Source organism: Hibiscus syriacus, unplaced genomic scaffold (genome assembly GCF_006381635.1).
Source record: "Hibiscus syriacus cultivar Baekdansim isolate YM2019G1 unplaced genomic scaffold, ASM638163v2 tig00111877_pilon, whole genome shotgun sequence".
In the NCBI taxonomy this organism is placed as follows: domain Eukaryota; kingdom Viridiplantae; phylum Streptophyta; class Magnoliopsida; order Malvales; family Malvaceae; genus Hibiscus; species Hibiscus syriacus.
The window spans coordinates 310,700-335,330 of NW_024063208.1; the positions used below are offsets into that span (position 1 = coordinate 310,700).

General features: G+C 34.6%; 1 protein-coding gene across 1 annotated transcript; it reads right to left on the reverse strand.

Annotated features, from left to right (window-relative positions):
* Positions 1-6,134: 6,134 nt before the first annotated feature.
* Positions 6,135-6,646, reverse strand: LOC120172655. The gene is made up of 2 exons (XM_039180070.1): positions 6,252-6,646; positions 6,135-6,166 (listed from the first exon to the last, which is right to left on the reverse strand). The coding sequence occupies exons 1-2, from the start codon at positions 6,601-6,603 to the stop codon at positions 6,150-6,152; spliced, it is 369 nt and encodes a 122-aa protein (XP_039036001.1). The 5' UTR covers positions 6,604-6,646; the 3' UTR covers positions 6,135-6,149.
* Positions 6,647-24,631: the final 17,985 nt, after the last annotated feature.

Here is a 24,631-nt window from a genome sequence, read left to right on the forward strand (position 1 = left end):
TCCCACAGGGACCATAATAATAAGCAGTTCCCTCCACTCCATTAAGCCCTGCAATGGTCATACTCACAAGAAACGTGAGAACGCACATGTACTTCACTGGGGTTTCCATTCTCACAAAGCAATTCAGGGACACTTTTGATCTACAAATGGAACTTGAATGAAGACGAACTTGTCAACAACTTGAGCTCAAACGAAGATGGAACTCAGCTATTTATACCAAAATCAAGTAGCCAAATGAATATGAATTCCACCGGTTACAATGGACTAATTGAAAGAAGGGACAAATTGAAACAGACCACCCAGCATGGTGGAAGAAGTGTTCAAGGTGGTCGACATGGTGGAAGTTCAGTTTCAGTACCTGCAAGTGCATCTACACAATATCTGTTAAAAGTCCAAAGTTTGGCAACCAACTTTGAAAATGATTTTCAAAATTTGGTAAATGTTTCTTTGAAAATGGTTTTCAAAGTTTGGTAAATGTTTTTTTGAAAAATGGTTTTTCAAAGTTTGGTAGATGTTTGTTGAAAAATTGTAATGGGGTAATTATAATTAGTCAATGGACTTTAGGGTATTTATAAGATTAGTCCTTAAGCTTCAACTATAAATACCCTAACCCATTTAGCTTCAAAATCATTCCAAATAATTTTTTTCTCCCAATACTAGAGAGTTTTCTTGTGAGTAGTGAATGTTTTGTAAACACCTGTAAATTTCTCTCTTAGTAAAAGATCTGCAGCAGTCCGGAGACGTAGGCACAATTGGCTGAACTTCGTTATCAACTTTCGGCTATTATTTTTCCGCTTTTATTTCACATTCTCACTAATCTGGTTATAGGGAAATTACTCGTTCTCGGTTTATTTCCCAACAACTGGTATCAGAGCTTTTGGTTGTGAATTTTGTCAATTTTTTGCGAGGTTACTATTCAATACTATTCACGTGAATAGTAAAATTTGGTCGGCGATACGAATTTGTCGACGGAGGTGTTCTAATATACGGTGGTTCGCGAAAATTATCAGAAATGATCCAAACGAAGCTAGATTCGAGTGGGAGCGATGGCTGCAGACGAAGGGAAGGTGAAAATTGAGAAGTTTGATGGTGCAGACTTTGGCTTTTGGAAGATGCAAATTGAAGATTTTCTGTACCAGAAAAATCTATATCAACCATTCTCAAGAAAGAAACCAGAGGGCATGAAGAATGAAGACTGAGCTCTTCTCGACAGACAAGCCCTCGGAGTTATCCGACTGACGTTATCCCGCAATGTTTCTTTCAACATAGCAAAGGAAAAGACCACGACGAGTCTTATGGCGGCTCTCTCCAGTATGTATGAGAAGCCATCGGCCTAAAACAAAGTTCATTTAATGAGGCGATTATTCAATTTGTGGATGGCGTATGGGGCATCAGTGGCTCAACACCTAAATGAACTCAACACAATCACAACCCAGTTGAGTTTCGTGGAAATTGAATTCGATGATGAAGTTCGAGCTTTAATCCTCCTATCATCTCTACCAGACAGTTGGAATGCTACTGTTACAGCAGCCAGCAGCTCGTTGAAAATAGAAAATTAAAATTCGACGATGTTCGGGATCTGGTATTGAGTGAAGAAATTCGACGGAGAGAATCGAGTGAAGCATCAACCTCCTCAGCCTTGCACACGGAGTCTAGAGGGAGAACTTCATAAAGAAATTCAAATCGTGGAAGATCGAAATCCAGAAGGGAAATATCAAGAACGGGAAAGAAAGATTTTACCTATTATAATTGCGGCAAGAAGGGTCACTTTAAAAGAGACTGCCGAGCACTGAAGAAAGATACTGGCGCACAGGAGTCTGTCAATATGATAGAGGAGACAGGTGATGCCATGATTCTAAGCATCAACAGTCTGATTGAATAATGGATCTTGGATTCAGGGGCATCTTTTCACTCCACCCCATGCCAAGAAATCATGGAGAACTATGTCAGTGGTGATTTTGGGAAGGTTCATCTAGCTGATGATGAAACCTTGAAGATCGTCGGAAAAGGAGACATCCAACAAAAGCTGCCAAACCAGACCACCTGGAAGCTGATAGGAGTGAGACATATTCCTGGCCTCTAAATAAATCTGATTTCTATAGGACAGTTTGATAAAGAAGGTTATAGTACAACCTTTTTAGGCTGTGAATGAAATATTACCAAAGGAGCACTCGTCATTGCTCGCGGTAAGAAGATTGGTACTCTCCATGTAACCTCAAATTTAGAGAACATCATTATAGCCGTAGATGCTGATGGAAAATCAAACTTATGGCACCAAAGGCTTGGCCATATGAACGAGAAAGGGATGAAGACGCTTTTGTCAAAAGGGAAGCTTCCAGATCTAAAGAGTGTAGATGTCGGACTATGCGAGGATTGCATCTTTGGCAAAAAAAAGAAAGTCAGTTTTGCAAAGATTGGCAAAACACCCAAGACAGAAAGGTTAGAGTCAGTATGGGGACCATCTCCAGTTCCATCTCTTACAGGCTCATTATATTATGTCACCTTCATCGATGATTCTACAAGGAAGGTGTGTGTTTATTTTCTGAAGAATAAATCAGAAGTCTTTGATACCTTCAGAAAATGGAAGGTCACAATGGAAAATGAGACTGGTCTGAAAGTCAAGCGGTTGAGGTCTGACAATGGATGAGAGTACAGAAATAGGAGATTCAGAGATTTCTGTGCAAACAATGGGATTAAGATGGAAACAACAGTTCCCATGACACCGCAGCAGAATGGCGTAGCAGAGCGCATGAACATAACTCTGAATGAACGTGCCAAAAGTATGAGGATACATGCCAGATTACCCAAATTTCTATAGGTTAAAGCTATCAACACTGCAGCTTACCTGATCAACTGTTGGCCCTCAGTTCCTTTGGATGGCAGAATACCAGAGGAAGCTTGGAGCAAGAAAGAAATAAACCTTTCACACTTAAGAGTGTTTGGTTGTATTTCTTATGTACACATAGATTCTACTGAAAGAAGTAAACTTGATGCCAAGTCCAACAAATGCGACTTTGTTGGTTATGGTGGTGATGAGTTCGGTTACCGATTTTAGGACTACGAAAATCGAAAGATCATCAGAAGCAGAGATGTCATTTTCAATGAGAATGTGATGTACAAAGACAGGTCAACTGTAGAATCAAGTAGCTCCAATACCGAAGCTGAAATAAAAGAATTTGCTGAGTTCGAGGAGATTTCTAGAAATGATGTTCAGATCAATCCTAAAGCAGTTCAAGAAGAACTAGACACACCAAAACTGAGACGCTCCTCCAAAATTCCTAAACCAACCCAACGATATTCTCATTCTTTGCACTACTTGTTGCTGACTGACAATGGTGAACCAGAGTGCTATGATGAAGCAATGCAAGTGGAGGATTCAGTCAAGTGAGAGTCTTCCATGAAAGATGAGATGGACTCACTTATGTCAAATCAGACATGTGAATTAACTGAATTACCACCAGGCAAGAAAGCGCTCCACAACAAGTGGATTTACAGGATCAAAGAAGAGCATGATTAGAGCAAACGCTACAAAGCAAGATTAGTTGTCAAAGGTTTTCCGCAAAAGGAAGGTATTGACTACAATGAAATTTTCTCTCCAGTTGTAAAACTGTCTACAATCAGACTGGTGTTGAAAATTATAGCTGTAGAAAATTTACATCTTGAGCAGTTAGATGTGAAGACAGCTTTTCTTCATGGTGATTTGGAGGAAGAAATATTTATGAGGCAGCCAGAAGGCTTCATAGATGCAGGCAAGAAAAACCTGGTATGCAGGTTGAAGAAGAGCTTGTATGGTTTAAAACAAGCTCCTAGACAGTTGTACAAGAAGTTCGATAGCTTCATGGGTAGTAGTGGTTTTACCAGATGCCAAGCAGATCATTGTTGTTACATCAAGAAGTTCGACAATAACTTCATTATTTTATTGTTGTATGTTGATGACATGCTTGTTGCAGGTTCAGACATGCAAGAGATTATAAACTTGAAGCAAAAATTGTCGAAGCAGGTTGCAATGAAAGATCTGGGCGATGCAAAGCAGATTCTAGGGATGAGGATCAAGAGAGACACAAAGTCGGGGACTTTGATGTTATCACAGGCTGAGTACATCAACAAAGTACTCTCCAGGTTCAATATGCAAGATGCTAAACCAGTAAGTACACCTTTAGGTGTTCATTTTAGACTCTCCAAAGAACAGTAACCAAAGACGGAGGAAGAACGTGCACACATGGTGAAGGTGTCGTATGCCTCAGCAATTGGAAGTCTGATGTATGCCATGGTTTGTACCAGACGAGATATTGCTCATGCAGTGGGAGCTGTTAGCATGTACATGAATAATCCAGGCAAGGTACACTGGGAAGCAACCAAATGGATCCTCAGATATCTACGAGGTACCACAAACAAAGCACTTTGTTTCAAAACTGGAGACACGATACTGACAGGATATGTAGATGCTGACTTAGCCAGAAATGTTGACATCAAAAGAAGCACTACGGGGCATGTCTATACTCTAGGAGGTACTGCAGTGAGTTGGGTTTCTCAACTACAGAAGATAGTTGCTCTCTCCACAACTGAAGCAGAATATGTCGCTGTTACGGAAGCCAGCAAGGAGATGGTGTGGCTCCAAAGTTTCTTGGAAGAGTTAGGCAAGAAACAAGAAAACAATGTCTTGTACTGCGACAGTCAAAGTGCTATCCATCTAGTAAAGAATCCGCCTTTTCATTCCAGGATGAAGCACATACAATTGCGATATCATTTTATTCGGTCTCTTCTGGAAGATGGGATTTTGAAACTTGAAAAGATTAGCGGAGCTCAAAATCCGGCAGACATGTTGACAAAGACGGTGACCACGGATAAACTGAAGTTGTGTTCAGCTTCATTTGGCATGCTAGAATAACAAGACTAGAAATGCTGATGCATCGATCGAGGTGTGAAGATATATTAAAATCAGTCTTCAAGTGGGAGATTGTTAAAAGTCCAAAGTTTGGCAACCAACTTTGAAAATGGTTTTCAAAGTTTGGTAAATGTTTCTTTGAAAATGGTTTTCAAAGTTTGGTAAATGTCTCTTTGAAAAATGGGTTTTCAAAGTTTGGCAGATGTTTGTTGAAAAATTGTAATGGGGTAATTATAATTAGTCACTGGACTTTAGGGTATTTATAAGATTAGTCCTTAAGCTTCAACTATAAATACCCTAACCCATTTAGCTTCAAAATCATCCCAAATCATTTCTTTCTCCCAATACTAGAGAGCTTTCTTGTGAGTAGTGAGTGTTTTGTAAACACCTGTAAATTTCTCTCTTAGTAAAAGATCTGCAGTAGTCCGGAGACGTAGGCATAATTGGCTGAACTCCGTTATCAACTTTCGGGTATTATTTTTCCGCTTTTATTTCGCATTCTCACTAATCTGGTTATATGGAAATTACTCGTTTTCGCTAACCTGCAAGTGCATCTACACCATATCAGCACTGATTAAGCCAAACTTCATTTATGTGCATCTTCACTACTTATGGGCTTTGGTGACAATATTAGAATTTTTCATGTTGGTCTGGGCTCCCTTAATACTCATTTTAAGCCTTTGTTCTTGTAAAATTTACTACATATTCATGATATAAAGAAGAATCTTCTTTTTGTGTCTCAACTTGCTCGGATTCATCTTTACGGATGTTTTGTTAAGGATTCACAGACCTAGAGAGTCCTGCTGGAAGGGAAGCTCACTCATGAGGGACTCTACTAGCTAGTACCTCCAATTATTTCTTCTAAAAGTCTGTAATATTTCTAAGTGTTATAAAGACAATCCTTAAGTTTTGTAATATACCCATTGATGAGAATAAAGTGTCACAAACTACCATTCTCAGTGTCCACTACAGCAGTCTTCTTGATAAATAGATTACCTACAAATGTTAGAATTGACAGATCCAGTTCAACTACTTGATTATTAGTCTGTTCACAGCATAGATTTGGGGGGAAAATGGTCATCAAGAAACAAGAAGCACACATTTTGCAAAGATAAGGGACCTTTTTTTTAGTATTATTCAAAGAAACACCACCACTTTTTACTTGTTATTGAAAGATACATCAACAGATTTTATTTAAGTTAAGAATGCTGGATGTCATAGCGAATCCAGCATGCTGATACTACGTAATGGGGAGTCTTCAGAGTTAAGGCAGAGTGAAATCTGCAAGAAACAAACAATAGCTTCATTAGAGTATTGAAACAAACACTATACAAGGAGTAAAGGTGATGCGAAATGCCAATTTTACCTCCACAATGGTAACCAACAGGGCGATCAGCTATGTTGCAGCGTTTTGGAATGGTCACGGCGATTTCCGGCCTCACGCCCGCATTGTATGCTGTTTGAGAATACAGAACAGCGCACAGGCAGGCTGGATTCTTCACCTTTTTCTCCATCAAGGTGCAGCAACGCTCGGAAACCGGAACTCTCCAATGCTGTGCTGCGTATGTACACGGTTCCAACTTCTCAGCCTCCTTCTGGATGTCATGTTTCCCACATGGACCATAATAATTAGCAGTTCCCTCGACTCCATTGAGCCCTGCAATGGTCATACTCATTAGAAACACGAGAACGCACATGTACTTCACTGGAGTTTCCATTTCCGCAAACCAATTCAGGGATACTTTTGATGTACAACTTGAACTCTATCGAAGATATTCTTGTGAAAAACTTGAACTCAAACGAAGATGGTCCTCAGCTATTTATAGTGAGAAAAAAGAAGTAGAAAGTAGGCAGATGAATATGAATTCCGCCGTTTACAAATACAAGGGACATGGAACTAGAGAAAGAGTGTTTGGTGAGGTGCAGTATCTGTATTGAAGAACATGTATTTTGAGTCAGCTGAACATATTAAGTCTAGGTTACAGACATCTTGTTTCACTGTATTATCTTTATTTAACCAACCTAATTAAACTGATCCACAGTTTAAGCGCCCATACCAACTAGAATCAAGCAGCGCAAGCTCAGGTCAATAACAATCGAAAGAGAGAATTTGAAACTGAGCACCTAGAATTACCTTTTAAATGCATGGTCTATCAATTGCCAGTTCGTCGTTCTTTTACTCTTTTTTTAATATAAAAATTTGTGTTTTTCAATTTGTTTCTGTGGGATCTATCTTTGGGATCTATCTTTGGGAGTATTTTCACACCTCCATCAGCTGTAAAAGACCTATCTTCTTTCCCTTTTTCCCTCGTTTTTTTTTAATAATTTTATTGTGCTTCAGTTCGTGTAAATAGGTAATACATTACAAAGGACGGATACAAATAGGGAATACGAGTATGACACGACAAGCATGTGAAACAATAATTTTCGATAGGCTTAAACGTAAAAAAAGGTGTTTAATGTATATTTTTTCAGTTTGTTACTTAACTTTTTTTTTGTTTTAATTTAGTACCAAAAGTTTTATTCCGTAATTTAGTTTGGATCAGGACGTGACTAACTGTTAATTTCGATGGTTAAATGCCATATGACATGTTTTTTAATATTTAAAAATAATTTTTAAAAATAAAAAGTTAATTAAAATAAAAAAATAGACCTAAACATAAAAAAGTGATGAATGTATGTTTTTTTAATTTGGTGTCTTGGTTTTTAACATTTCATTCCGTAACTCAATTTAAATCAGACCGTAAAAGATCATTTATTTCGATCGTTAAATGTCACCTGACATATTTTTTTCATATTTAAAAATAATTTTTGAAAATAAAAAATTAATTAAAATAAAAAAATAATTTCTTTCTCTCTTCTCCTTTTTCTTTCCCCTTTCTCTTCTTATTTCTTTCTTAAAAGAATACTCCCTCCTTGATTTTAAAAAATTACAAGTCAAATATAAATTGAGCGTCGACATTTATATAAAATAAAATAAGTTGATATTTAGAGAAACATTCATTGACTTAAAATGAAATAATAAAAAATGAATTAATTAACACAAATAAAATCAATTTATTTCAAGTTCACATTTTATTCGAACATCGTATCGGATTATATCACTTCGATCAAGCGGTGCTTTCCACGCCAATCTACAAATAAAGTTCTTGGAAATATTCGAGTATGACAGACGTTTAAAATTAGCAGATAAAACGAGCTTTTTGTAGTCTTTGAAAAATATTGAATCTAAAGAAACAAAACATACACATGTATATATATAGAGAGAGGTACTAAAACATTGAATGTATACACATCTACTAATATTGCAACATTAATATTTAGTACTTATAAAAATATGAAAATAATTATATAAGATGCAAAGCAATCGTACATAAGAATAAATAATAAATAATACACATACTTATATGTATAACCAATGAAAATAAACACAAAACATATCATACAAGCATTTCAAGTTTAAAAAAAACTAAATACGAAATACTGAGGATTAAATGGGCAATAACTCCCAAACATTAAGACCTAATATAGTGACTAAAATGAACAGGATGCTACATTTGAAACCTAAAACATAAAGTACATAATAATCTTTTAGGCGGATAAAAAATGACTAGAATAAAATAAATAACAAGTCATGAGTTAAAACAAAGTAATTATCCCAAAACTCATTAATGAACAAATAATGATCAAAATGAAAACTACGCAAAATTAACAGACGAATATCTAAATATTTAAACAGATATAATACTAAACATATATGGCTAAAATGTAACAAAAAACAGATAAGGAGATCGAAATAGAAGAATGAAATTTCATTAAGTGACCTGATTACCACCCTTACAAAGCTAGAGGGACCTAAACTGTGATTTTTCTTCAAATTGTGAAAAACACTGGTGAGATTACAAAGCTACAAGGACCAAGGTTGCTATTATCCCTTAAACCTAAAGTTCGGTCTCCCCTCTTTGCCCCAAAACGACGCCATTCTGAAGATGATATAAAACTATCTTTATAGGGTTAAAGAAACCGTAAAACATATTTCATTTCAAACCGGCCACTCGCCCCTTTGATCTCTCCCTTTTCTTCCATCGAGAGCCAAGGCCATTCTCCCTCTGGCCGCCCAAATCAATGACTTCCGATGGTGGATAAACATAAAAAGATTCCCCTTTTTCTTCCTTTTTACTCTTTGAAATCCATAACCCTTTACTAAACACCCAAATATTCTCAAACCCACAACTAAATCCGAAACCTAAAGGTTAAAGATTTAACTTGGGTATTAGGGTAACCCCTTTACTCTAATGAAGTAAATGACGGCCGAATATTGTCTAAAAGGTGAGTTTTCTTCTTTCTTTTGACTGGTATTTTTGTTTTTAGTTTGGTTCGAATCCGATTCTTGCTCTTTTTCTCCCCCTTTTTTTTGAATGTTCTCCCTCACTCTTTTATGGTGATGCATGTGATGGCTTTTGATGAATGAATGGTGTTGTTTTCGAGAAAATAGGGTATGAATACCCTATTTTTGACTTGATTGACAACCCTAATTTTCTCGAGAATTCTTGCTGCTTGAAAGTGGGTATATTTTTTTATTTGTTTGATTGATTTAGAACAGTTTTCTGTCACTGTTGATGAAAGAAGTGACAGAGGGATTCATCGGTGATGGCGTACAAAGCGAGGAGATGAGCGATGGGTTGCACGCGCCAGTTGGTGACTCCTTGGTGGTTGCGGCGGTGGCAGATCATGCTAGGGTTAAAACAAAAACCTAATCCTTGTTGGGTCTGTTGACTTTAGGCCGATTTGGGTTGAATCCTGGTGTTGGGCTTGAACCGGGTCGGTCGGCTGTAACTGGGTCTTAAATATTTGTTGTTAGGCTGGCAGCAAGATACTGTTGGGCTTTTGTAACTTGTGGGCTTCGGGTTGCATCTTGGTTGGGCTGTGACTTAGGCTTCATTTGGGTCTGTAAAATGTAAAATATAAATTAATAATAATAATAATAATAATAATAATAATAATAATAATAATAATAATAATAATAAAACTCGAAAAAAATGAGTGTCTACAGCTGTCTCTCTTTACCCATTCTTGTGTTAACAAGAATAGGGCAAAGACGATAAGTCAACGAGTTTTTGTCCGGGTTACTCTTTTGTTTTGAGACTTGATATTGAAGACGATGCTTCTCATCCGCGATGAAGAGTTATGTTCATTTTTAGGTAAATTTGGAAATAATACGGTTCCTACATGGTGAGGAAATTTGGTTATCTAAGGGTGACGCGGCTCCTACGTGATGAGGAGATCTGGTCGGTGGATGACACGGTTCCTGCGTGATGAGGACGTCTTGCCATCTTTAAGGATAAATGGAGATAACATGGTTCCTACGTGATGAGGAAGTTTGGTTATCCAATGGTGATGTTGTTCCTACACGATGAGGAGATCTGATCGGTGGATGACACAGTTCCTACATGATGAGGACGTCTGGCCATCTTTAGGATAATGGAGATAACACAGTTCCTACGCTAAAAGTCTGTAATATTTCCAAGTGTTATAAAGACTATCCTTAAGTCTTGTAATATACCCATTGATGAGAATAAAGTGTCACAAACTACCATTCTCAATGTCCACTACAGTAGTCTTATTGATAAATAGATTACCTACAAATGTTAGAATTGACAAATATGGTTCAACTACCACATTTTGCAAAGATAAGGGACCTTTTATTTTGTATTTTTCAAAGAAACACCACACTTTTTACTTGTTATTGAAAGATACTTCAACAGATTTTATTTAAGTTAAGAATGCTGGATGTCATAGCGAATCCAGCATGCTGATACTACGTAATGGGGAGTCTTCAGAGTTAAGGCAGAGTGAAATCTGCAAGAAACAAACAATAGCTTCATTAGAGTATTGAAACAAACACTATACAAGGAGTAAAGGTGATGTGAAATGCCAATTTTACCTCCACACTGGTAACCAACAGGGCGATCAGCTATGCTGCAGCGTTTTGGAATGGTTACTGCGATTTCTGGCCTCACCCCCGCATTTTATGCTGTTTGAGAATACAGAACAGCGCACAGGCAGGCTGGATTCTTTACCTTTTTCTCCATCACGGTGCAACAAAGCTCGAAAACCGGAACTCTCCGATGTTGTGATGCGTATGTACAGGGTTCCAACTTCTTGGCCTCCTTCTCGATGTCGTGTTTCCCACAGGGATCATAATAATAAGCAGTTCCCTCGACTCCATGGAACCCTGCAATGGTCATACTCACAAGAAACGCAAGAACGCAGATGTACTTCACTGGGGTTTCCATTTTCACAATGCAATTTAGGAGGGACAATTTTGATCTACAACTTGAACTCAAACGAAGATGGTACTCAGCTATTTATAGGTAAAAAAAGAAGTAACAAGTAGCCAAATGAATATGAATTCCACCTATTATAATGTGCATGGAACTAAAGATAGAGTGTTTGGTCAACCGCAGTACCTACGATCAAGAACATGGTATACAATCTATTGACCGATTAATGCAATTAACTATCATATTTAAGAAAACTATTTGATTTTTTTGAATTAATCAATGATATATGATCTATTGACCGATTAATCCAGATCGAGTTTTGCAAAGGTCATTATGGGGGCGACCCTCCCAATCCAATTTGCTCCATACGGAAACGCCAAGATTCGAACTCCTGACCTTTATTTGTTCCCACTAATTAAAGGTAAATTTGCATATTTAGTATTTAAATTATCATTTTGTTTTATTTTAGTACTTAAACTTTTATTTGTTTTAAAATCATATCTAATAATAATTTTTTTTGTTTCATTTTGGTATCTCGTTGTTAAAAACTTAGCGGGATTATTATAACGTGACACATTTTAATGAATAAATTGCATCAATCATCATTCAATTATCTTCTCACTCTTATTTTGGTCACTTAAGTTTAGTTTTTTTAATTTAATTACTTAACATTCAAATTACTCTTAATTTAATCGCTCTAACTTCAAAATTTAATTTTTTTTTATTTTAATTATATGCTAATAAAATAATAATAAAAATGTCATGTGACAAAATTATTAATAAAATAAATTAGAGTGATTAAAACATGAATTGAAAGTTGAGTAATTAAATTGAAATTTTTTAAACTTTAGTGACCAAAATAGGAGAGAGAAGATTGTTAAGTGATGAATAATTTACCCATAAAAATGTCACGTGTAGTAGTTCCATTAAGTTTTTAACAATGGGTTATGAACCACAAATCAAGTATGTCGACATTTTCAGATAGTGTTGCAATGTGGGAATGAAATAAAGATCGTTGGAATATATGTTCGTCTCTTTAAGATATATTCAACGATGATTCTGAAGGTGACCTATGGACAAGAATTGTTAGTATTAAATAGTGAATATCCTAGAAGGGTAACAAATTGACTGATCGACATGCATTAGTTCTGGGAGTTGTTCAGCTTGAGTTAACTCGATAATCCGATAGATCGACACAAATTGTAAATGTCATGGATCTTCATTTCTCCTTTATCAACTCAAATTACTCTGGTCATATCTGAACACATAAGTAACTCATATGCAAAGGATCCTGAATACCCCATTTGGTTCAATTGGGCTTAAAAACCTGATAATTTAATATATAATCATGAATACCCCTTATTGTTTGGGTAATGTAATCACTCTCAGTAAATCTGAATCTAGAATTATTTTGTATAAAGGTTCCTAAATGCCGTCTTGATGCACCTGAATTATAGCGGGATTATAAAGTATTAACTTTAAATGTCTGATTAGATCCATTAGTAATCAATCCCTTTTAATAGGACTTCGTTCCTAGAATCTGATCAAAGTATATAAGTTTCACATTTTCCTAATATATGTTCAGTGCTTCTGAAAAATACTTGGATCCTCTAGTGCGTTCCCCATGTAATACATGACGATTTTATATGTTTTAAAACGAGTTTTATCGAAATTCTTGATTTACTGGTTTATGAACCATGCTACATGGTATGTGTTCTCTGATTACGGTTTTCACTAAAAAATATGATGTGTTCCTGATTTATAGAATCATGGAATTTACTGATTTATGAACTATGGTTTCATGATTTCACTGGTTACTACTTTAACTATTTTATTAGAACATTTTATGGGTAGGTTGGAGTATATAGGTTCAAATCTGATCAAGCTGGTAAATCCTTACGGACCTAAGGTGACCCTTGGGTAGGCTCTAAGGCCCCGAGAAACTTTCTTAGGTAGGCTCTCAGGCCCCAAGGCACTCCCTTGGGTTAATCATGGGACTATTTATGGTGTACAAGAGGATATCAATTATATGGTTTATTTTATTATCATGGTTATGAGATATTATTGGATCACGATCCAAATATTGCGGTTTATGGTTAAAACTGATTTCTACTGGATTAATATATGGGTAGGATTCTAGAGTATGGAGGTTCAGCCCTGATCCAACTGGTAAATCCTTACGGACCAACCCTTGGGTAGGCCCATAGGCTCCAAGGCATTCCCTTAGGTTGTCTCCCTTTGTTGTATGCTTAGGGTAAGCCTTTATGGATGCAGTTCTGGGGAACTGCATAACGAAGTTTGGTTGGAGGGTTCCACTATGGTTTTGAAAATATGTTGTAAACAATTACTGTTTTAAAAAGATTTATATCTTTTCATTGGTTTTGTTTGGAACACACTAAACATCGTATTCGATCTCCTGAAAACTTGATACTATGAATGTTTCCTATGAATTGAAATCTTCATGCCTGTTACTCAAAGAAATATCAATGGTATTGCAGATCATTCTGAAAACTTGTATAAGTCTTAGTCAATAAGGAAATTTTATGACTTTCTATTTGTATGCATATCCTGTAATGTCAAAAGGTAGTTCTGTATTACTGAGCTTCCCAAAGCTCACTCTTTAACTTACTATTTGAGGTCAAAAGAATCAAACATGTGCAATTATCCACATCAGTAAGAGGAATTCCACCGGTGTTACTAGCGTAGTAAGATGCATATGATTAGGGGGTTTGTAGGTTATATTTTGTTTTATATTCGAGTCTGAAAATCTGTTTTATTTCTGAATAATGGTAAATTTTAATTTTGTATTTATAAATTGATTTTATGATTTTTCATGTTTTAACAAAATTTTTAATTTTTACGAGATTTTTATAGTGGGACGCTCCGGTGGCCTTAATATGAAAACCCGTATCGGATTTGGTCACCCTGTTGAAAACATTTTGATGTTTCGATATAAAAAATAAAGTGTTAATAAATTTTAATATTTTATATTCAATTTTAAATTATTATTTGATTAAATTATTTGAATATAAAAAATATTACTCCAAGTTTTCAAATGTTAATTTTACTCCTTACTTAAGTATAAAATTGTGTTTCAATCTTAAAATATTTTTGAAACAATTTTTACAAAGTATTTCGAACTTTAATCGAGCCAAAATTGAGTTTTTAGTAGGGGTGTACCAATACACTCTTTGAATGTACCGATACCCCTGAATTTTGAATGTAATAAGGGTACCGATACATAGCCAAATGTACCGATACCCCTCATGTCAAAATTGGCTCAGAAAAACATCGAATGCCATAGGTGTACCGATACCCCTGGGAGGTATCAATAACCCATGTCATATAATGGTTGAAATATTTGAATTTTACACGGGAGGTACCGATACCCTTTGAAGGTGTACTGATACCCCTATGCTTCCAATAGATTTTTTAAATGGAAAACAAACAACAACAGCTCTATTGGCTTCAACAATGATCCACAATGTTCAGAATTGACCCAAGGTGTATTTAAACAAGTCTTGAAGCCATTGATCAGATAGAGAAGCTAGAGAATCAAAGAGAAAGCCTTAAACTTATTGTTTGAGCATTTCAAGCCTATTTTCATTCAATATTCATTTTGCTTTCAAGAACACCATTTGTGCTCAATTGTATTAATTATTGAGTGTTCTTTCTTTGTTCTAGAATTGTATAAACAATCTACCTTGTGAGGTTTTTCTGTAAAGTTTGTGAATTTATAATTTTCTCTTTGAGAGAGAGAGTGTTCTCAAGAATTTGGGGTATAATTCTTGAGGTATTTGTAAGGTTACTCTTTGTCCTCAAAAGAAAGACAAATTAGTGAATTTGTGGAAAATCCTTAGTGTGGATAGCTAAGGTAGTGGACGTAGATTTTGGTTGAGAAAGTCGAACCACTCTAAATCGATGTGCAAATATTTTCAATTTTCTGCAAAAGCTTCCACCGACGTTTTAATTACCAATTCACCCCTTCTTGGACGATTCATTCGATCGATTAACTCAACAATTGGTATCATATCTACACTCATTTGAAGGTTTTACCACCTCTTGAGTAGATTCGGGAAGAGTTAGATTGATATTCAAGTCATCAATGGCCTCTACATCAAACTTCGAATTCGTTCTTGATTCTCAGCCTGTTAACAAGCCTCCTTCTTCAATGGAGCTAACTATGCTTATTGGAAGAATAGGATGAGATACTTCATTCAAGCTAGTGACATGGGAGCATGGAAAATCGTGATGAACGGATACTTTGAGTCATCCATACATCCAAATTTGTGGAGTGAAGAAGAAACGAGAATGTTCTAGCTCAACTCAAAGGCTATCCATATTCTTTTTTGTGCACTTGGACCATATGAATATGAGAGAGTTTCATATTTTACAATCGCCAAGGATATATGGGATAAATGACAAGTTACTCATGAAGGCACTAACGAGGTAAAAGAATCCAAAATTAGTCTTATTGCTCATAGCTATGAAAATTTCAGGATGAATCCAGGAGAAGTTATCAAAGCAATGACGGATAGATTTCTGTGATTGTTAATGGTCTCAAAGCATATGGAGAAATCATTCCAAACGAGAAGCTTATGAGGAAGATAATTTATTCTCTTCCAAAAGCTTGGCAATCAAATAAGACGTCGATTATCGAAGCTAAAGACCTAAAGTCTTTAACTCTCGATGAGCTTATTGGTTCTCTCCTCATGCATGAAATGATGATTCAAGATGAGGTAGACCTCGAGAAGAAGGACGAGACAAAGAAGGAGACGGAGAAAAAGAAAAATATTGGAGTTGCTCTCAAATCCACAAAACATGAGAATGATTCTGATGACAATGATGAAGAAATATCATTATTTACCAAACGGTTCAGAAAATTAATGAAGCCCAACAGAAGAATAAAATTCAAATGAAATGAAGGTTTCAAAAATGGACCAAAAGAGAAAGACCTTATCATTTTCTATGAATGCAAAATGTTCAGGCATGTCAAATACGATTACCCACAATTAAGGAAGAATGGTAAATCAAATAAGAAGCACAAAGCACACGTAGCTACTTAGAGTGATGATGAATCATCAAATGAAGAGGAACAAGAAGTAGTAAACCTGTGCTTGATGGCCTTCGGGGAAGATTCTCAGGTAACTTCTAACTCATTTGATTTAGAAGATTATTCTTTTGATGAGTTGTTAGAGGAATATACTGGGTTGGCTTCGGATTATGAGAAATTGTTTTAAAAATACATGAAAGATATTTCAAAACTAAAAACTAAAAAAAGATCTCATATCCAAGACCAACATTGATCTTGAGAGTAAGATTAAAATTTGTAAATCAAATTAGATGATTTTGAAAAGAAAAATACTGATTTGCGTAACTTACTTTCAAGAGTAAATGATGATCATCAAAAGAAAATTGATGATCTTAAAGCTTCTTTCGATGAAGTTGGAACAAAACGTTTTGAAAAAGGAGAAAATTCAAAATCCAACTATATTAGAAAGAATTTATAAACTTACAATCATAGAGGTCTCCAAAAAACCCCTAATGGTAAAATCGTTAAAAGTATATGGGTTCCTAAAGGACTCAATACTACTAAAGATAAGGATATCCTAAACAAATGGATACCCAAGGGGACTAGGATTTTAAGTACTAATGAATATGGACTCAAAATAATTTGGGTACCAAAAATAAAAAATTAATCTATGTTTGTAGGAAGATGAGCATTGCTTCAAGGCACGAAACACAAGTTCAAACTCATGGTTCCTTGATAGTGGATGCTCAAGACACATGACCGAAGACAAGAGCTGGTTTATAGAGCTTAACGATAAAAATAGAGGAGTAGTAACCTTTGGTGACAACTCAAAAGGTTACATTGAAGGTATAGGTACTATAGGTAATACCTCTTTCATACAAATAGAAAAAGTATTATATGTGAATGGGTTGAAGCATAATCTATTGAATATTAGTCAATTATGTGATAAAGGATACAATGTCTTGTTTGAATCAAATGGTTGTAAAATTTTTGACGTTGCATCTAATTAGATTATGCTCATTGGTCATAGAATAGGAACATATACTTGGTGCATTTAGATTCATTAATATGACCAATTTATTCCTAGTTGCCAAGGATGAACATGATAGTTGGTTATGGCATAGAAGACTAGGACACACTAGCATGAGTGTTTTACAAAGACTAATTCAAGGAGATTTAGTAAGAGGGTTGCCAAAGATAAAATTTGATAAAGATAAAATCTGTGATGCATGCTCAAAAGGAAAACAAAAGAAAGTTTCCTTTAAATCCATTAATAATGTATCCACTAGTAGAGTATTACAATTAATCCATATAGATCTTTTTGGGCCAATTAGGACTACTAGTTTGGGTGGAAAACAATATGGTTTTGTATTAGTAGATGACTGTTCTAGATATACTTGGGTTCTATTCTTAAGATTAAAGATTAAACATTAGAAAATTTCATCACATTTTCAAAAGTAATCCAAAATGAAAAAGGTTACTCCATTTCAAGTGTTAGGAGTGATCATGGTACTGAATTTGAAAATCTTGGATTTACTGAGTTTTGTAATTCTAATGGAATTAGCCATAATTTTTCAGCACCTAGAACCCCTCAACAAAATGGAGTTGTTGAGAGGAAAAATTAAACTTTAGAAGAAATGGCTAGAACCATGCTTTGTGAAAACAAATTGCCAAAATATTTTTGGGCGGAAGCCACAAATACCGCTTGCTATGTTATAAATTGAGTAATGATTAGGCCTATTTTGAAGAAAACTCTATATGAAATTTTCAAAAATAAAAAGCCTAGCATTAGCTATTTTCATCCTTTTGGATGTAAATGTTTTGTTTTAAACAATGGTAAGGACAATTTTGGAAAATTTGATGCTAAAAGTGATGAAGGAATTTTTCTGGGTTATTCCTTAAATTCTAAAGCTTATCGGATATTTAATAAAGGAACTTTAGTGGTAGAAGAGTCTATTCATGTTGTTTTCGATGATAATCCCCTTTCGAGGAAGGATTCTTGTGTTAATGATGATGCAGGTATTATAAATACACATGACTTTGGATATGATGTTGGAGAATCATCATCAAAGGAAGAAGATAAGGATGAGGAAACTTAAGATGCCTTCAACAATCTGACCATTGAAGAAAGGGAAATCGCATACCCAAGAGAATTCAACTATGTCAAGGATGGTGAGGTTTTAGGTGATCCATCGAAAGGGGTAACTACTCGATCTTCTATTAGGAACATATGTAATTATGTTGCATTTATCTCATGCATAGAGCCTAAGAATATTCAAGAAGCATTAGATGATGAAAATTGGATTATGGCTATGCAAGAATAGCTAAATCAATTTGAGAGAAGTAAAGTATGAACATTATTTGAAAGGCCTAATAATAAATCTATTGTAGATACTAAATGGGTGTTAAGGAACAAATTAGATGAAAGTGGTAATATAGTGAGGAACAAGGCTAGACTTGTTTCTCAAGGCTATACTCAAGAAGAGGGAATATACTATGATGAAGCATATGTTCCCGTAGGTAGGATGGAAGCAATTAGAATGTTATTAGCATTTGCATGTTTCAATGAATTTAAACTTTATCAAATGAATTTTAAAAGTGCATTTTTAAATGGTTTTATAAAAGAAGAAGTGTATGTGGAACAATCTCCTGGTTTTTAAGATTCAAAATTTCCAAATCATGTTTTTAAGTTGACAAAAGCTTTATATGGTTTAAAACAAACTCCTAGAGCTTGGTATGAAAGATTGTCAAACTTTTTATTTGAAAAAGGTTTTTCAAAAGAAAAGGTTGACACTATATTGTTTTTAAAGCGAAAAGATAAAGAATTATTAGTAGTACAAATTTATGTTGATGATATAATATTTGGTTCTACTAATGATGCTCTTTGTCAATAATTTTCTAAGCTAATGCATAGTGAATTTGAGATGAGCATGATGGGGGAGCTTTCATTTTTCTTGGGGCTCCAAATCAAGCAAAGAAAAGATGTCATCTTCATTAATCAAGCAAGGTACATCAAGGATATGCTCAAGAAGTTTGGATTGGAAAATGTCAAACCCTAAGCCACTCCAATGAGCTCATCTACAAAGCTTGACAAAGATGAAGGAGGTAAATGTGTAGATGCTAAACTTTATAGGTCTATGATTGACTCTTTGCTTTATCTAACCGCAAATAGACCGGACATTATGTTTAGTGTTTGATTATATGCTAGATTTCAATTATGTCCTAAGGAATCACATCTAAAAGCCATTAAGAGAATCTTTAGATACCTTAAGGGCACTCATAGTATAAGACTTTGGTATCCTAGAGACTCTAACTTTAGCTTGCATGTCTTCTCAGATGCAGATTATGGAGGATGCAAAATTGATAGGAAAAGCACCTCTGGTACTTATCAATTCCTAGGAAATATGTTGATTTCTAGGTTTTCAAATAAACAAAATAGTGTTTCATTATCTACAACTGAAGCGGAATACATTTTAGCAGTAGTTGTTGTACACAAGTTTTATGGATGAAACAACAACTTTTAGACTATTGAATTGAAGTTGGTACCATACCTATCAAGTGTGACAATACTAGTGCTATTTGTCTAACTAAAAATCCCATCCAACACTCTAGAACTAAGTAAATTGAAATTAAACATCATTTCATTAGAGATCATGTCAAAAAAGGAGATGTAGTTCTAGAATTTGTTGATACTTTGCATCAAATAGCTGATATTTATACAAAACCTTTAGACAAAGAAAGCTTTTAGACACTTAGGAGAGAATTGGGTTTAACTGACCTACCTTGACTTAGTGTTTAAAATGATTTTAGCACTTTTAATTAAAAATGAAAAATACTTATAAAAATGACATTTTTTATTGCATTCTATGCTAATAGTTAGGGGGAGTTTATGATCTTTAGTGAAAATTAATAAAATGTTCAAATAAAATTTTAAGGATAAATTTTATTGATTACTTTTCGAAATATGAGTTGCCAATACCACTAGAGCTGATTAATTTAGCATTTTAAGTGCTTAAAAACATATTTTGACATTTTTGTGCACAAGGTATCGATACCCAGATATCGATACCCCCTTGCTATGTATCGATACTCCTTGAATGTGTACCGATACATTCCTTGAATGTGTATCGATACCCCTTGAGGGGTATCGATACCCCCTATCGGGTTTAGTCTTTAAATCCCTAAACTTTCATTTTACCAAACCCTCCTCAAAACAAAACAGTCTCGCCGTTTGCTCTCAAAAACCCCAAACTCTCTATTTGCTCATTCTCAAAGAAATCAAGTCAGAATCCTTTCATTTTTCAACTTCTAATCCTTCTTGCATCAACAAATTCGTGCAACCAACAAAAAAATCTTAATATTTGATTTTTCAAGGTAAACTTTTCTAAAATACTATTTTATTGATTTGTTAACATATGACTAGTTTTAATTAGTTCTAGTTTGAATTAGTGATCAGGCATTGCTTGTATTATGATTTTACACTAGAATCTACAACAAAATTAATCAAAAACACAAGAGTTTTCAATTTTTTTAATTTTCGAAATAAAAAAAATGATTTTATTTCAAAATTGTTGTTTTTGATTTAATTATGTTGTTTTAATGAAAACTATACATATAATTATTTTTCAAACTTAGTTTTTCAAATAGTTTTCAAAATTGCCCATTAGGATTAGTTTTAGAGAACCTTGAATATTGAGGACTCATATTGAGTTTTGCGATTGATATTGTTGCATACATGTGTTTTCAACTTGCAGGTATCCTTATCCCATTCTGATTTAAACTATGTCTCATTCCAAACGACCTAGGACTTCATCTAGTCAGTCAAACCAACCTCCTATTCCACAATCTAAACCCAAATGAACCCAAAATGACTATTCAAAATTATTGTTTTAATGAACCTGGCTGTCGGGAAAATCTTTACACTAGGTTTGTTAATCTATTCAAATCTTATAACATTCGAAAATTTGATAAACTATTTCAACTTGCACCTGTCGTTTATCACCACTCGTTCGCATTTTCTATTCCAATGTAGACGAGTCTCAAACTGCCACTGTTAGTATTTGCTCTTATCTCCTAGGCCAATACATTCATATTGACTCCGACTCAATCGCTAGGACATTTGGTTTAGATAATAACAACTTAGATAATGAGCGAGAAATAGTGGCTACTTGTTATAAAGCCAAAGCTAGTGCGAGTACGTTATCAGATCACCACGAACATTTTCTTCATCTGATCACCTCTTGGTGTTTAGACCATCCGGAGGCAAATACTCCACTCTTAGAGCTTTAGATTTATGGTGGATACATCAAATCCAACATAATAAGAAAATTAACATGCCACAAATAACTTTTGTTGAACTAGTTGAAACTATAAACAATGTCCCTTCTAAACACGTAGAAACCTTAGTTTACGATTGTCTTCTTAGTAATATGTTTATCAAAGCCAAGCATAGGGTACAACTTGATGTTACCATCCCTCTTAAAAATCAAATAAATCTCAAATCTTTGCGTAAATCGGGATGGTCTGAGGATAAAGATCAATGGGTTCGATCAACCCAGAAAACACCGGGTGCTACCTCTTCACGAGTTGCTTCGGCATCGGCTACTGATGATTCAAAACTTGAAGATCTTCTTCGGGATGTCGATGATCCCATTAACCTAGCTTAGGACGAGCTGATCCAGCAAGAAAGTCATATGTCTCCATATTTTCGATGGTTCATGGAGACAGTTGACATGAGGTTTGCATCCATAGATTTCCACTTAACTTCTATAGGGGCTCAACAATTGGAGAAACAACGGGAGATGCGAGCTAACCGCGAAGCAATGGATCATCGATTCAATAATATGGACGAAAGGCTCAGTGAACTTACACTCGATATGGCTGCTATGCGAGCACATTTTCCTCCTCCCGACTCACTGATGGATGACTAAACCTTTTCTTGCTTGCTTTCATAGGTTGAAGTTGAACTTGAAATATTGTTAAAACATTCTGAATGATTTCGATGTTTATGTGAATATTTGTTTTGAATGTTTAATGTTTGGATTTGTTTGTTTGATTTTGGTTTGTTATTAGTTTTTGCACTTAAATTAAATAGTTTTGCATCATTTACATATTAGATATCAAATTACCAATTACCATTACACATTACTTATGAATATTGATTATGGGCTAATGGCTAATATTTCTCTTGACTGTGATCTTAGCAGCTAAATCACTATAAATCTATTGGCTATTTTCCTTAAATACTTGTTTAAAACATTTTTCATAGAGTCTTTTTGATTTAACAAAAAAGGGGAGAATAATATAGTAAGGGGAGTAATTTTTCAAAATTGATTTCAAAAAAGATTTTTCAAAAATAAAATCTTAAAATTACAAAAATGTTTTGTTATATCAAAAAGGGGGAGATTGTTGAAAACATTTTGATTTTTCGATATAACAAATAAAGTGTTAATGAATTTTAAGGTTTTATATTCAATTTTAAATTATATATTCGATTAAATTATTCGAATATAAAAAATATTAGTCCAAGTTTTCAAATGTCAATTTTACTCCTTACTTAAGTGTAAAATTGTGTTTCAATCTTAACATATTTTTGAAACAATTTTTACAAAGTATTTCGAACTTTAATCAAGCCAAAAATGAGTTTTAAGTTGGGGTGTACCGATACACTCTTTGAATGTATCGATACCCCTGAAATTCGAATGTAATAAGGGTACCGATACATAGCTGAATGTATCGATACCCCTCATGTCAAAATTGGCTCCGAAAAACATTGAATGCCATAGGTGTACCGATACCCCTGGTCATATAACGGTCGAAATATTTGAATTTTACATGGGAGGTACCGATACCCTTTGAAGGTGTACTGATACCCCTACGTTCCCAATAGATTTTTTTAAATGGAAAACATACAACAACTTCTTTATTGACTTCACCAACATTCAAAATTGATCCAAGATGTATTTAAACAAGTCTTGAAGCCATTGATCAGATAGAGAAGCTAGAGAATCAAAGAGAAAGCCTTAAACTTATTGTTTGAGCATTTCAAGCCTATTTCCATTCAATATTCATTTTGCTTTCAAGAACACCATTTGTGCTCAATTGTATTAATTCTTGAGTGTTCTTTCTTTGTTCTAGAATTGTGTAAACAATCTACCTTGTGAGGTTTTTTCTGTAAAGTTTGCGAATTTGTAATTTTCTCTTTCAGAGAGAGTGTTCTCAAGAATTTGGGGTATAATTCTTGAGGGATTTGTAAGGTTACTCTTTGTCCTCAAAAGAAAGACAAAATAGTGAATTTGTGGAAAATCCTTACTGTGGACAACTAAGGTAATGGACGTAGACTTTGGTTGAGAAAGTCGAACTTAAATTGCTATACAAATATTTTCAATTTTCTACAAAAGCTTTCACCGACATTTTAATTGCCAATTCACCCCCTCTTGGCCGATTCATCCGATCGATTAACTCAACACACCCTTATCGGTCTAAGGGATTACAATGCATGAAAATAAAGAAATAGTTCTTGGTCAACCGCAGTACCTACGATCAAGAACATCGATTTTGAGTTAGCCGATCATATTAAGTCATAGGTAACACCTTGTTTCTGTTTATTATCTTTATTTAACAACCTTACCAAGCTGATCCACAGCTTAAGAGCACATACGACGTAGAATCAAGCACCGCAAGCCCAAACCAATAACAATCGAAAGAAAATAGTATTTTTTTTTAATCTTGGGAGAATACACGGTAGTGTATATGTTCAAATATTCTCAACCATTTAATAATGAACTCTTGTATCCTAACATAAGCAACGCTTGAACCTGATAACTCAATGATAACAACAAATCCTTTAAGTCTTAACCATTAAAACCGCTTGGATCATGTAAACAAGAGTCAATTTGAATCTAATTTAAACTCTAAAATATTAACCCTCAACATGCATTGTAATAATTTAATCCCAATTTTAAGAAATTTGACCATCAACATTTACTCATTAAAACAAATTAATCTTAACCCTTAAAATTCAAACAAATTATGTAACACAACTTATCCGGCTTAGTCGTAAACCGAATTGAATTTCACATAGTTATTTGTTACGGTTCTAGTTAATCTTGTTTTATTTCATGATCTTTAAAACATACATCTTATAAAAATTGATGGATTAACATCCCCACAACGCCCGAAATCGGTACCGAAACGATTATACATCATCTAAATATTGAAATTGGCAAATTCGAATATACATTTAAACTACGGTCTTTTTTTAGAAAAATATCAGGGGTATTATTTTGCATGAATAATTCTTGGAAACACATTAATTGTCAGTTAAGGCGTGTTTCTATGGATTCCCTATATAAATAATGTTGCCCAAATTTTTGGATGAAATACATATATTGATTACATTAAAAAAAATAAATCCACTCGAATATAAAT